The 13,483-nt window shown below is 53.9% G+C and overlaps 1 protein-coding gene across 1 annotated transcript in view; it reads right to left on the bottom strand.

Annotated features, from left to right (window-relative positions):
• Positions 1-13,483, bottom strand: part of ITIH5 (inter-alpha-trypsin inhibitor heavy chain family member 5) — a 76,151-nt gene that overhangs the window by 7,593 nt on the left and 55,075 nt on the right. Inside the window, exons 8-10 of the mRNA XM_003130820.4 lie at positions 9,174-9,342; positions 4,878-5,187; positions 1,876-2,441 (exon numbers count right to left, since the gene is read on the bottom strand). Coding sequence (XP_003130868.2) covers positions 1,876-2,441; positions 4,878-5,187; positions 9,174-9,342 — 1,045 coding nt within the window. The remainder of the gene's footprint in view (positions 1-1,875; positions 2,442-4,877; positions 5,188-9,173; positions 9,343-13,483) is intronic.

Genomic DNA, 13,483 nt, shown 5'->3' with positions numbered 1-13,483 from the left:
AATATTTTATTCTTTTAAAAGTAGCGAATGTTATTTTTGTCTCTGATTTCTGGGTATATAATAGGAGAAAATGTTCCATCCTACTTAAGGGATAGTGGTGGGGGAGAGAGAGGAGAGCTGTCTAATGCGGACAGAGTGTCAAGTTTGCAAGACGAAAAATTTGGGAGATCTGCTTCACAACAACGTGAATATACTCGGCACTGCTGAACCCCTACATCGAAACATAGTTACGGTGGTGGATTTTGTGTTAAGAGTGTTTTTTGCAAGACATCAGGTTAAACCCTCCGAAATATAGACATCTGTAAAAGAAACAGAGTGATAATCCAGTTCTCTAGCCATGTGCATAATTCATAAAGCAGCAGGCAAAAATAAATATCCCAATTAAAGAATAACCTGAAAGGAAATTACATTCTGTCAGTAAAATGAGTATCTTCTTTCAAACTGTCTGTTTTAACAAGTTTATGCTCCGGTTCACTGACGTGTGTTCCCGGAAAACAAAGATCGCAGTATCTCAAGGTTTTGAAGGCCCCCTTCTCCGCCGGGTCCCTGGCCAGCAGGACACAGACAGAATCAGGTGGGCCACGAGAGAGGCACATCTCCGTTTGGACAGCTGCTCTGAGGAGCCTTCAACTGTCACAGACACTTTTAAAAACCCTAAAATTAAAAATTTTTAAATATCAGACCTTTAAAAAAAGGGGAGGTTGTCCTGAATACTTAAGTGATGCTTCAGGGAAATCCCCTCCCTCCCTTTTTCTTTCTTTTTCTTTTATTATTATTATTATTATTATTATTTTGGTTTTTTTTTAAGGCCACATCTACAGCATATGGAAGTTCCCAGGCTAGGGGTTGAATTGGAGCTGAACCTGAGGTCTATACCACAGCCATGGCAACGTGGGATCAGAGCCACATCCTCGACCTACGCTGTAGCTTATAGAATCACCAGATCCTTAGCCCACTGGGCGAGGTCAGGGATTGAACCCGAATCCACAAGGATACCAGTCGGGTTTCCAACAAACGGAGCCACGACGGGAACCCCCAGGAAATGCTACTCTAACAACTCTTCTGGGCCATGAGTTGGTTGTGTCCCATCTGTGCTCTCAGCTCCTGGGTCTCCTGTCATTTGAATTTGCTTTTCCCTGACGCTGAGACAAACCCCGCTCTTTCTAGAAAGGCAACATTGACCTTTTCAATACCTTTCTAGTTCCTCGCTCCTCATGGCGTTCTCATTGTCTAAGGAACATGAAATCAAACACACACATGAAACAACACAACTCTGAAATACTTGAAGACATAGAAAGGCACTTAAAAATGAAGATTTGTTTACATGTCTATTCATCCCCGTGCCTCCAATAATGCCTGGCTCATGGCAGGCACTTCCTATTGACGATGCGTCGATAGACTGACCTCACCTTTCCCAATTTCTCTACAGAGACCCATCGTTGATAACAATACCCACACAGCACGTAAGCACCAACCAGTCTCCGAAAGCTAGGAGCTGCTGGTAGAACACTGTGTATAAAAATTATTATTATTATTTTAGGGCCACACCCGAGGCATATGGACGTTCCCAGGCTAGGGGTCAAATTGGAGCTGCGGCTGAGGCCTGCACCACAGCCACAGCCACACGAGATCCAAGGTGCATCTGTGACCTACACCCCACTCCCCGCAACGCTGGATCCCCAACCGACTGAGTGAGGCCAGGGATCGAACCCGGATCCTCATGGATGCTAGTCAGGTTCGTTACTGCTGAGCCACGATGGGAACTCCCAAGTTTATAGAAGTTATAAAACAAGAACTTAAAACAGGTGACCTTGGCCTGAAAAGGAGCCACAGCGGCCGGCCGCCCTCCCCCCGCCCCCGCTGCTGTGCTGTTACCTGGCTGCAGGTGGGTGCCCTGCAGGCTCTGCATCACCATTTCGGGCCCCATGGCCGCGGACATGCCGGCCAGGCCGTAGGTGGCCTCCGGGGTGTGTGCCTGCGGTGCCGGCCTCAGCTTCATGGAGGTGAACGGCGTGAGGAAGCGCCCGGCCACCGCCAGCGCCTGTGCCTTCCGTCTCAGCCGGTCCCTCTCCTGCTCCTGGTCACTCTGCAGCCAGGAGCTCTGCAGCTCCTTCAGCGTCAGGTAGCTCCAGAGGCGCTCCAGGGGGTTGGGGTCCTCCTGGCCGCCGCCTTGGGGCCCGGGGCCCCCGGGGCCACCACTCCCCCCCCACCGGGGCTCCACGGGCACGTCCTTCTTGAGGACGACAAACTTCTTACTGTTGCTGGCCGTGACCTCCACGTGCAGCCGGTCCTTCGCCCTGTCTGCCAGCTTTCCCGCCACGATGATCTCTGAGCCGTTGAAGTAATTGGGGAACAGGGTCCTGGTGACCTGCTCCACCGCGTCGGGCGGATAATCCACGCGGATGTCTGAGAGGAGAGGGGTCCTGATCTCGTCGTAGAACCTGGAGAGGAGGAGGGGGAGGGGGTCAGGCCTGCCCGCCGCGGGTGGCACAGCCCTGGAGGACGTCTCGGGCCGTCGGGGCGGGTCTGATCTCAGAGGCAACCACGTCCAACTTTCAGGCAGCAGAACCTTTGTTTTTCTTCTTTTTCTTTCTAATTTATTTTATTTTATTTATTTTTAGGGCTGCACCTACAGCATATGGAAGTTCCCAGGCTAGGGGCTGAATCAGAGCTGTAACCACCGGCCTACACCACAGCCACAGCCATGCCAGATCCAAGCTGCATCTGCGACCTATACCACAGCTCACAGCAACGCTGGATCCTTAACCCACTGAGCGAGGCCAGGGATTGAACCTGCATCCTCATGGATGCTAGTTGGGCTCGTTACCGCTGAGCTACGACGGGAACTCCCAGCAGACCATTTCTGATGGGAGGCTGTGCAGTAGTGGCTTGAACACTGCTGCCGACGGGGAACTCACTGTCTCTCAAGCTTCCCCGCCTCTCATCAGTGGCTCTGGGGAAGAGGAGGAAGCACCTTGCTGAGAATCACAATCTTTCTTCCTGCAGTTTCCACCCACGGGTCTCAGTTTTGCTCCTGGAGCAGCCCGGCATGAGGGCGTCTGATCCATTCAGCACTTAGATGCTTGAAAACCCTGGCGTTGAGAAGTTTCCAGACACTGCTGTGTGGTTCTGACAGTCTTCGGTCACAGAACCTGCTACCATCCCGAATATGATACAACTTCCAGAACCGCTAACCCCTCCCGCTAACTCTCCTTTGTTCCCGGGGCCTCTTAAAACGTTTTCCTTAGAGCCAAACACACCTTCCCCACAGGCTCTAAGCAGCCCGTTAAACTTGACTGGTCTGACCCTGACCCTGACCCTGTGCTTTAGGCACAGGGCATCTGCTTATTTTAGCTTTTCTCCTGGTTACGTCACATGAGAGAGTTACAGTCCCCTTCCGAAGATCTGGAGGGCACAGGCTGTGGCGTTAGACTTCGATCTCAGCCCCTTATTTACTGTGTGTCTTAGACGTGGGACTTGACCTCTCTGAACTTCAGTTTCTTCCTGTATAACACTGTCCCGTTGAACCCATGGGCCCCGTCTTTCACCATAATTGAGTTTTCATCAGGCGCAGGCCCATCCGACACGCAGGACACCTTCCAGCCTCCACTGTGGCCAATCATGAGAGGCGATGCAACAGCCGTGATGCTCGTGTAATTACGGTGGCACGCTTCCTTTCCCTTCCCTCTTTTGGGGCTGGACCACTGAAGCGCTGGTGACCTAATTTCAGCCTTGCAGTGAGGGCGAGCCCCGAGGGGTGCAGCGCAATGAATGGGAAGGAACCTGAGAGTCTGAGTGGCCTCATGGGGCAGAACAGGGCCCGTCCAGACCACGCAGGGAGAGTCATCTGCGTGGCTCCTAGGCCTTCGCCCTCCTGCACCTGCTCCCAGGACTCGAGTGAGGGTACCCCCGAGAGAACGCCTGCAGACGCGCCTGGCTTCTGGAAGTTCCCTGTGAACGGTGGGTCCTGACAGCGTGTCTGCGGTACAGCAGTGGGTGGACGCAGTGGATCTGTGTCCAGCTCACTGCTTTGTCTACGAACACGGTATTGAAGCTCAGCTCTTAAACACTGTGTTGGATTCTCCCTCCTTGAATGGGGTTTCGAATAATTTTGAAAACAAGGGAAGCAAATTTGTGTTTCTATTTAAATCTTTGACAAAAAACAAAAACAAACAAACAAAAAAAGGAGTTCCTGTCGTGGCTCAGTGGTTAACGAATCCAACTAGGAACCATGAGGTCGCAGGTTCGAACCCTGGCCTCAATCAGTGGGTTAAGGATCCAGCGTTGCCGTGAGCTGTGGTGGAGGTCGCAGATGCGGCTATAGTTCCAATTTGACCCCTAGCCTGGGCACTTCCACATGCCGTCCGGCAGCCCCAGAAAAGACAAAAAAAAAAAAAATCTTTGACAAAAACGCTGGAGGAAAATTGTGAGTAGTTCCCGACCAAAGGCCGATCTGCACGCCCGCCCTGGAGCCTTCCAGTTAGGGTCATGGGGTTTTTCTTTTTTCTTTTTGGCTGCATCCGGTTAAGGATGCAGGCGTCGTCCAGGCGGTGGCTCGGTTTCCATCCCCGCCCCCCTCCCCGCCCAGGAACTTCCACGTGCCCGGGATGCGGTCAAAACAAACAAACAAAAATCCTTCCTGCAACCAGAGTCCTCATTTTACAGGTGGGGAGACCAAGGCACAGACGACCTTAAAGCCTCAAGTCACAGGACAGGAGCTGCCATGCACCCGGACCTGCCTGGTTTCAGGACCCGTAGTGACCTCTGCCCCGGAGGGAGTGGTGATCGGACGCGGGGTTCGGGTGCAGCAGGGCCGCCTCCTGTCCCAGCCCCCCCGCTGCGTCCCACCCTCCCCGCGCCAGGAGCCCCGGGCGGACCCGATGAGCTGGGCGCCGGCATCCTCGTCCTCGTGGACGTGCCGCGTGAAGCCGCAGTTCTCCAGGGACAGCTTCTCCAGCAGCCTGAAGTCCACGTCGTCGCCGATGCCCACGGTGAAGATGCAGACGCGGCCCCTGGCGGCCTCTCGGGTGTTGTTCAGGATCTTGGGGGTGTGGGTCTCGCCCACGGTGGGCTTCCCGTCCGTCAGGAAGACGATCAGGGACACGCTGCGGTCCTCGAGGTCGTGGGGCGCCACCGAGTCGTGGAGCAGCGCGATGCCCGTCTGCAGGGCCCCGTTGATGTCCGTGCCTGTGGGACACGAAACGGCAGCTTAAGCCTCCTTGGCCGGGTCTCACTTTCCCGGTCCCCTCACGCGCATCCGCAGGAGAGACCTGCGCACCCCGCGGTGACGCCGCGTCCACCGCCTGCCTAGGAACCTGACCCGGGTCCGCGGGATGGACAGGAAGGGCGCCAAGCTCTACCACCCTCCCCCAGGGGTCTGCGGGCACCTGGCCCTAGAAGCCTGCCCTCCCTTAGCCTCAACCGTGTCAACATCCTTCTCCGAGAAGGGCTTGGAAAGGAACCGAGGGGTGCTGGGTGGAGGGATCCGGAGGAAGAGGGCATCACAGAGGAGCTTCGTTCCCAGCATGGCTCAGCAGGAGCGAACCCGAGTAGTATCCAGGAGGACGCGGGTTCGATCCCTGGAGGGTTAAGGAGCCAGCATTGCCAAGAGCTGTGGCGTAGGTCGCAGAGGCGGCTCACATCCCAAGTGGCAGTGGCTGTGATATAGGCCGGCAGCTGTAGCTCCGAGTGGATCCCTAGCCTGGAAACTTCCATAGGCTGTAGACATGGCCCTAAAAAGACAAGAAAGAAAGGGGGTGGAGAAGAAAGAAAGAAAGAGAGAGAGAGAGAGAGAGAGAGAGAGAGAGAGAGAGAGAGAGAGAAAGAAAGAAAGAAAGAAAGAAAGAAAGAAAGAAAGAAAGAAAGAAAGAAAGAAAAAGAAAGAAAGAAAGGAGTTCCCTTTGTGGTTCAGCAGTTAAAGAACCCGACTAGGATCCATAAGGATGTGGGTTTGATTCCTGGCCTCGCTCAGTGGGTTATAAGGATCTGGCGTTGCTGTGGCTGTGGCGTAGGTCACAGACGTGGCTCAGATTCCCACGTTGTTGTGGCTGTGGCGTAGGCTGATGGCTATGGCAAGAATTCGACCCCTAGCCTGGGAACTTCCATATGCTGCCAGGTGTGGCCCTAAAAAACCAAAAAGAAAGAAAGAAAAGAAAGCAAGCATTCTAGAGTGAAGGGAAGGGCTTGGGATGAGAAGGGGGCCACTGGAGGTGACTTCCTATGTGGCTTGGGGCCCGAGGATGCTGATTAAAGAACTCACCAGTGTCTTTGTATTGCTCTCACTGACTTTCCTTTCCTGGCTTCCCACCCCTTCCAGATGACCTCTGCTCGTTAGGAGCTCGTTAGCAGGGCTTTCAGTCTTATACCTCCTGCCCCGCCGTTTCTTTTTCCGAGGTGCTGGTCATTAGCCGTTCTGATTAAAGTCAGGGGACAGTGTCTGTGGCAGGTGCACAGGTATTTCACTTGGGGGATGGAGAGATGGACCAGAGGTCAAGTTAAAATGGCCAGCTCACATGAGGTTTGTGGATTAACTAAGAATTTCATTCAAGCCTGCTGCCACCATTCTACCATCATTGAGCAAAACCCAGAGTTCTTACTGCAGCCCCGAACACTGATTCCCTTTGCCGACTCCAGTGGCTTCTTTAAAATGGCCTTGTCAACATACCAAAAATGTCCCCCATTTTCAGTACATGATGACTGAATTTTAGTGAATTTATAAAGCTGTATGCCCATCACCCCAATCCATCCACCTGATTCGAGTGGTTTTCATCACCTGCAAAATGGACCGAATGTGCGTGAACCAGACTATTTTCCCTGCTGCTTTACATCTTCCAGCATTTCCAGCTAAAATATACATACGGGAGTTCCCGTTGTGGCACAGCGGAAATGAATCCGACTAGGAACCATGAGGTTTTGGATTCGATCCCTGGGCTGACTCAGTGGGTTAAGGATCTACTGATGCTGTGAGCTGTGGTGTAGGTCACAGATGTGGCTCTGATCTGATGTTGCTGTGGCTGTGGCGTAGGCCAGCAGCTGTAGCTCTGATTCGACCCCTAGCCTGGGAACCTCCATATGCCATGGGTGCAGCCCTAAAAAGACAAAAAAAATAAAATAAAGTAAATAAAATATATATGCGTGTGACTGTGAAAAGACATCACCAATTTGTTCTGGGAGGTGCCCATGGTCCAAACCTCAGGAGAGGTGACAGCTGAAGCAGCATTTAACACTTCCTCGGGTTCATCAACTTGCTGTTTTGAATGCCCAGCCTAGCTTCATGTTGGCTCTTGCGACAGGGATTTGGACCAAAAGGCAGGTGTTTATTTTCTCTTTAATCTAGAACTTGGCAGCGGTGCCGAAGTACCCACTCCACTTTAAAGCCACGCAGAGCCCAGGCAAAGGGGGTACTTAGCTTTTCTCTTTTTTTATTTTTATTTTTTTGGTACTTAGCTTTTCTAACACCAGACACCAAAGCACAGCAGGGCTTGGCACCCAGCCTCCACCCAGCTGTGGTGTCGCCCGCACACTTAACAATGGTCAGGTCCTCTCCCCAGGGAGAGTGCCACGGAGTCACTTCAACCATCGCACTGAGAGCCCTCCCCCGACCAGGGTCATCGCAGGACCCCAGGGCACCAGCTGGAGGGACCACTTGGGTAGAGACGGCCATAGCTGACGCTTACAGAATTTGCTTAAGTCCATTGCCGTTCTAGGCACTTGAAATACTTCGGTTCCTTTCACCCTAATAACAGGTCCTCCGTGACCCTTGTCTTACAGATGAGGGAACCGAGGCACAGAGAGGTTCAATGACTCAGCTAGTGGAGCCGGATTCAAATCCAGACTGTCTGCCTTCAGAACCTCTACTGAGAGGACACTTCCCCGAGGGAAATGGATTAATTTTCTGCTCACCTGCAGAGGTTGGGGCAGTGAAGTCCCGAGACAAAATAAAGGAAACCAGTAAGGTTTCCAAAGTTTAGATTCCAAAAGTATGCCGTGCACACTGACTGCTTTCGGAAGCTCTATTCCCCCCGACACCCAGAGCATTCTAATGGTAAGTGGTACCATCAGCATCAGTTCTATTTAATGCATATTTGAGTACAGGCAGCCTGTCAGGAGCTACGCCCAGAACCAGGAGCGTGAAAGATGAAAGAGTGTCTTCCCTTGACGGGACTGTCTTGTCAAGGTCCCATCCTCCGTCACCACGATAGCACTCAATCCAATCTCTGATCTCTCCTCTCACCCAGTAAAACAATCCTAGATCACACTGCTGTGCCAACTACTAGGAAATCCTATGGTAAATCAAAGTCCCATCCCAACAAGATCAAGTTCCACTGAAGTTCATTTGGGAAACCAGAGCTCGGCCTTGGTCGGGAACCAGCGAATACACGAGAAATGGCAGGTGGAAGAAGACCGAGCCTGCTGTCTTCTGTTTCCAGGTAGCCAAAGAGGAACTACCCGAGACGCCCAGGAGATGGCGCCTCCACCAGGGGCCTTAAGGACAGATGTCAGGTGCCAGGTTCAGGTCCAGCAGACACTCCGGTACGGAGCACCTGTCCTGGCCCCCGTCCAAGTGACAACAGTAAGGGTCAGACCCAGGTCCTGGGCTGAAGGAGCTTGTATCGAGCACAGCTGGGTAACACACAGCTCTGACTCTCCAGATGTCCCAAGGGGTTTTGATGGCCTTTTCCGCCATCCGCGTTCGTACCCGGGCAGCAACGCAGCCCAGGGTGCCAAGACTCTGAGCCCTTTGTACCCAGAGCATCTCCCAGGCCACCCGGGGTCCCGCTCTGCTCAGGCTGCCCCCGCCCCTCCCAGAGGACCCACGGCTGAGCCGGGCTCCACCCTCGGCTGCCTAAGGTGTCGGATTCAAACACACAAAACACTGAGTCATCCACTCGGCTTTCATGCCCTTCCCCAGGAACAAGGGACAAAAACAGCTTCTTTGTTTGGGATCCATGAGATAAACCAGGAAAGGCTCCAAAGCCTATGGGTGTCCCCCCCGCCCCCCCGCCCATCTTACTCAGGGGCCTGGAAGAGCAGAAACAGAACCTTCTGGAAAAAGCCCTCTGCTGTTATCTCCTTTCCTGTGACCAGGGTCAGCTTTCCAATCTCGCCTCTGGGCAGAAAGTGAGCTACTCACGTATCCGCGCAGCGCCCCGGCCCAGCGGGCGGCCACTCACCTCCGGAAGGCGACATGTGGTGAATGTACACCTTGCCGTCTCTGACGTTGTTGGGAGTGACAGACACCAGGTGGTCCTTCCACACTTTGATCCGGTTGGAAAATCCAATGATGTTGAAATGATCCTGGGGTCTGAGGTCGTGCAGGATGGTGAAGAGGGCATCCTTGGTCTAGGCAAACACAAAGGCAAGACCGGTCACATCCGCCGCGTCCGCCCGCACGTCCCCTGGCCGGAGACACCAGGCACAGTCCCGGGGCCCGTTAAGTGCCTGCTGCAGAAAGATCAACGTCCAGCCCTCTCTCACCCGGCGGGAAGAAAATGGCATTAATGTGCTTTGATTTTATACAAGACTCGAATGGGCGTTTCAGATGTGACATGTCACGTCTGCTGGAACCACAGCGCATCGGCCTCTGAACCCCCTCCACCATCTATTCCCTTGTTCTGGACTATTCTCCCCACTGCCTTGTGCCCGCGTTTCGCCTGATAAACCCCTAGATAGTCTTCACGCCCCAGCTATCGCGCTGTGTTCTCCACTGGAAACATTCCCTAACTCCTCCAAAGAGCAGGTCTTCTCTCCCTCAGGCCAACACCATCGTCCGCGGGCTCCGAAGGGAACGTGCCGACTGCCAGGGTGACGACGATCCGCTTTGTGCCTTTCGCTCTTGCTTCAGGACAAGCTCTTTGCAGGCGGGCTGCACCTCTTTTCTCACAGCCCGGAGCTGAGTCCTGGGCTCACTCCCCACCTCTCTGTCTTCTCGAGCCCAGTACCCTGCTCTCTCCCTCTCGGGGCTGATGGAGAGAAAGCAAGCATGTATTTGTGTGTTTACTTGTCGGTCCGACTCCGGTCCATGCCTCTGGGCCAGGAGCTCTTTCTGTTCCACCACTCCGATGGCACACCCAGCCATGCCTGGCCACGGCAGATTCTTGGACACATGTTTCCTGAATAAGTGAAACGGGAAAAAACTGTCCCTTGGTCTCTAGACGCCTCCAAACAGCTGTTCCTGTGCTCCTCCCCCACCTCCCACCACGAGAGCGGGCCTGCTGGGGGCCGTCAGTAAAGATCTACTGAACAAGGACGCGGGGTTGGGGGGATTCGATGGAGTGAATGGAAAGATGCAAGAGAGACACGGCCCCCATCCCTGAGAAGCGAAGATGGGGAACCCTGCAGGGGGTGGGGGGGCGCAGAGCCAACGGACGGATGGCATGAGCACGAAAATAAATAGAACCACTCATTGCAGTACACAGATGTGGGTGAAGGGCCCTGAGTGCTGACGCTGGCATTTGCCGGGAAGCTGGCCCCAGCCTGGCCCCCACCCCTCCTCCCACCCAGAGCCCGTACCACCCCAGCGTGAGCACCACCCCAGCGTGAGCAAGGAAGGCTTAGCATCGGTCTCAGTCTGGCGTCTAGACAGCCGGGAAGGGCCCAACGGGAACGCAACAAACAGGCACTTGGAACTGTTCCCGCCGGCGGAGCTCAGAGCGGGCCAGGCACCCAGGGTGCGGGCTGGGACACGGGGCCGCTCAGAAGGCTTCTAGGATCCTTAAATGGTGCGCCACCGCCCTCCACAAGGGCTGGCCTGGCTCCTCTGCTGATATTTTCCCATCGTGATGGATGCTCTGCTCTGGGAATAGCTGTTTGGGCTCCCCCTTCCTCCCCTGAGCTTAGCAGCGACGGGTTTCTTACGACCGTGTAAGGCCATGGCTGTAACCTATCTTCACACGCACTGGGGATGGCAGACCCGTGGGCTCCTCGTGGCCCCCTTCCTGCTGCCTTAGGACCTCTGGGACGGTCCCCAGGCCCTCCTCCCAAGGGGCCCGGGCAGAAGCCACCTGGAGCCACCACCACCACCGTTAACCCTTTCCGAGCTCTGGCCCTCTCCTCAAATGGGCACAAGGCCTTGGCATCTCTGCGTTCTGGAGAAGGCGCGGGCAGGAGGAAGGCCAGTGTCCAGAGAGAAGAGTGAGTTCGAGAGGCTGAAGCTGCTGTTCCTGCGCCTGTGTTTATACGCTGAAGATGAACAGAAGCCGGGGTGGATTTTTCCCAAGAGCACGGACTGGAGAACAGTGTAAGCACATTCCAGAAAGATCAGAGGCAGCCCAGAAAGGCAGAGAATGTACATTCAAGCTGGTCTGAAGGCCAAAACTACACTGAAGGCATCGCTTGGTTGGGGATCCCAGGAGGGCAGTCAGCAAACACCAGTCCCTACACGGAACCCAAAGGGCTCCTTGTGACTTTCAAGGTTGTTTGGTCTGAAGGAAGATACAAAAGGTACACAATGAACAGAGGAAAAGGAGATACACACACACATATATAGGTATACACACATATTTTTTAATCTTTTTAGGGCCGCATCCGAGGCATATGGTAGTTTGCAGGCTAGGGGTCAGTTTGGAGCTGCAGCTGTCAGCCTGCACCACAGCCACAGCAATGAGGGATCCGAGCTGTGTCTGTGGCCTACACTGTGGCTCAAGGCAACACCAGATCCTTAACCCACTGAGCGAGGCCAGAGATCGAACCTGCATCCTCATGGATACTAGTTGGGTTCATTGCCGCTGAGCCACAGCGGGAGCTCCATGGATAGATTTCTTATCATGCAGTTGGTAAAGAAGCACCAGAAGGAGCATGTAGACAACACTCCTTTTAATCCGAGCCATGCAGGACCCCAAAGAACAGGAATGACCCTCTGCTTGAAACCCTTCCATGGGGGGGCTTTTCCACTTACAGGACTTCCCTGGGTTGAAAGGGCTGGGGGGCAGTACTTCCTTTGAAAACAATGTCTTAGAAGTTGATTCCAGCTCTGCTCTGGGTTTATTCTTAAGTAAGCCTTTTAAGCTCTGTCTGTTTAAATTCTTTCAGGAACAAGGTGAATATAAATAAAGATAAGCTCTGTTTCAGATTCTCTGTTCATCCTGTGTGCTTGGCGAGGGTCCTCCCGTCTGGGTGGGTCTCCAGGGAAGGGAACTATGCGGTCCCCCCACTGGTGTCCACAGGAAGGGGCCCTGGGGATCCTTTTCACGTCGCACTCTCGCTACCTCATTAGGGCTGCTCGCAGGGAAGGGGGTGTTCGGAGACAGCTCTATCCTGCACACTTTGGGCCCCTGCATTAAGCTGTCCCAGGTTCAAGGGTGCAAGGTCCCTTCCCTTCCCCGTAAAACCAAGCCCGAGCAGCTGTGGGCTCTTGGCACAGCCCTCAAGGGCGAGGATTCTCTCCTCTGCTACCTGCCACGTCTGGAACCACAATGAGACGTTCCCCAAGCAGAGAAGCATTTTGTAATAAGCCCCTCAGAGCGAGCGGTCAGTGGGACCCAGGAAAAACCCAGCTGCCTGCCTGTTCCTGCTTCCGCCCCATCAGGGAAGCTGCTGATGCAGCTTCTGTGTTTGCACTGAACCACGCTCACCAGGAACGAACTCTTGACTCAAAAGCTTTTTGTTCCGCAGGCCCTAGGTTGTTACAGGCGAGCCCATGACATTTCAGAGGAAATGCAAGTTCAAGGGTATGAGATACTAGCCACGCTGTGCTCTGAGCAGAATGGTCCTGCTGTTCCCCTAAGCAGTCCTACCGCTCGCCTTGTTCTAGGATGCTCGCCGAAGATGACAGGCTCCCCTTCCTTGGCCCGCCCAGTCCTCATGAATGAAACCAAGAGAAAAATCATCTAGGAGTCTTGCCATTGGAAACAAGAGAAATCCAAGACCTTGCAGAAGTCCGCTCTGAGCCAGGAAAAAGAATCATGATCAGCAGATACATATCCTGAAAACACCCCTAAGTTTCTGAGAGATCATATTGGTGAAGGGGGTACCAAAGGAACGGGTCACAGGTGGGCAGAGATAATGGACACAGGTGGGGACCACCAGTTAGTGAATCCAGAAGGTGCTCCTGTGAGCTGCAGTCCCTCCTGCTGCCAGCAGGGGGACCCCTCCTTGCCCAGGACGATGGAGTCTGGCCCTGCTGTCCTTCCATGGGAAGGGACAGAGAGCAAACATAGTCTGTGACCCCATCAAAGTGTGCGGCATCAGGTCCCCACTGCAACCTCACACTACCTGTCTCAGCGGGCAGCGAGGAAGACGGAGATGTCCACCCTCCCAGCATCTGCTCCCAGGCCTCCATCCCAAGTCACCTGGGCGTCCTGGCACGGCTAAGATCAGAGCAGATGCTGCCAGTCCCTGGGCATCCATTACACTTAGTGGGAGTATTCCAAGACCACGGCACTTCAAGATCACAAAAAATGTATTCTGTAAAAGGCAGCACAACCTTATATGGACACACTCCAAGCCTTTGGAGGATCTGGAGGAAAGTCTTCTGAAATTGTAT

The sequence above is a fragment of the Sus scrofa genome, chromosome 10 (assembly GCF_000003025.6).
Source record: "Sus scrofa isolate TJ Tabasco breed Duroc chromosome 10, Sscrofa11.1, whole genome shotgun sequence".
Taxonomy (NCBI): domain Eukaryota; kingdom Metazoa; phylum Chordata; class Mammalia; order Artiodactyla; family Suidae; genus Sus; species Sus scrofa.
This window is presented reverse-complemented; position numbering and strand designations above follow the sequence as displayed.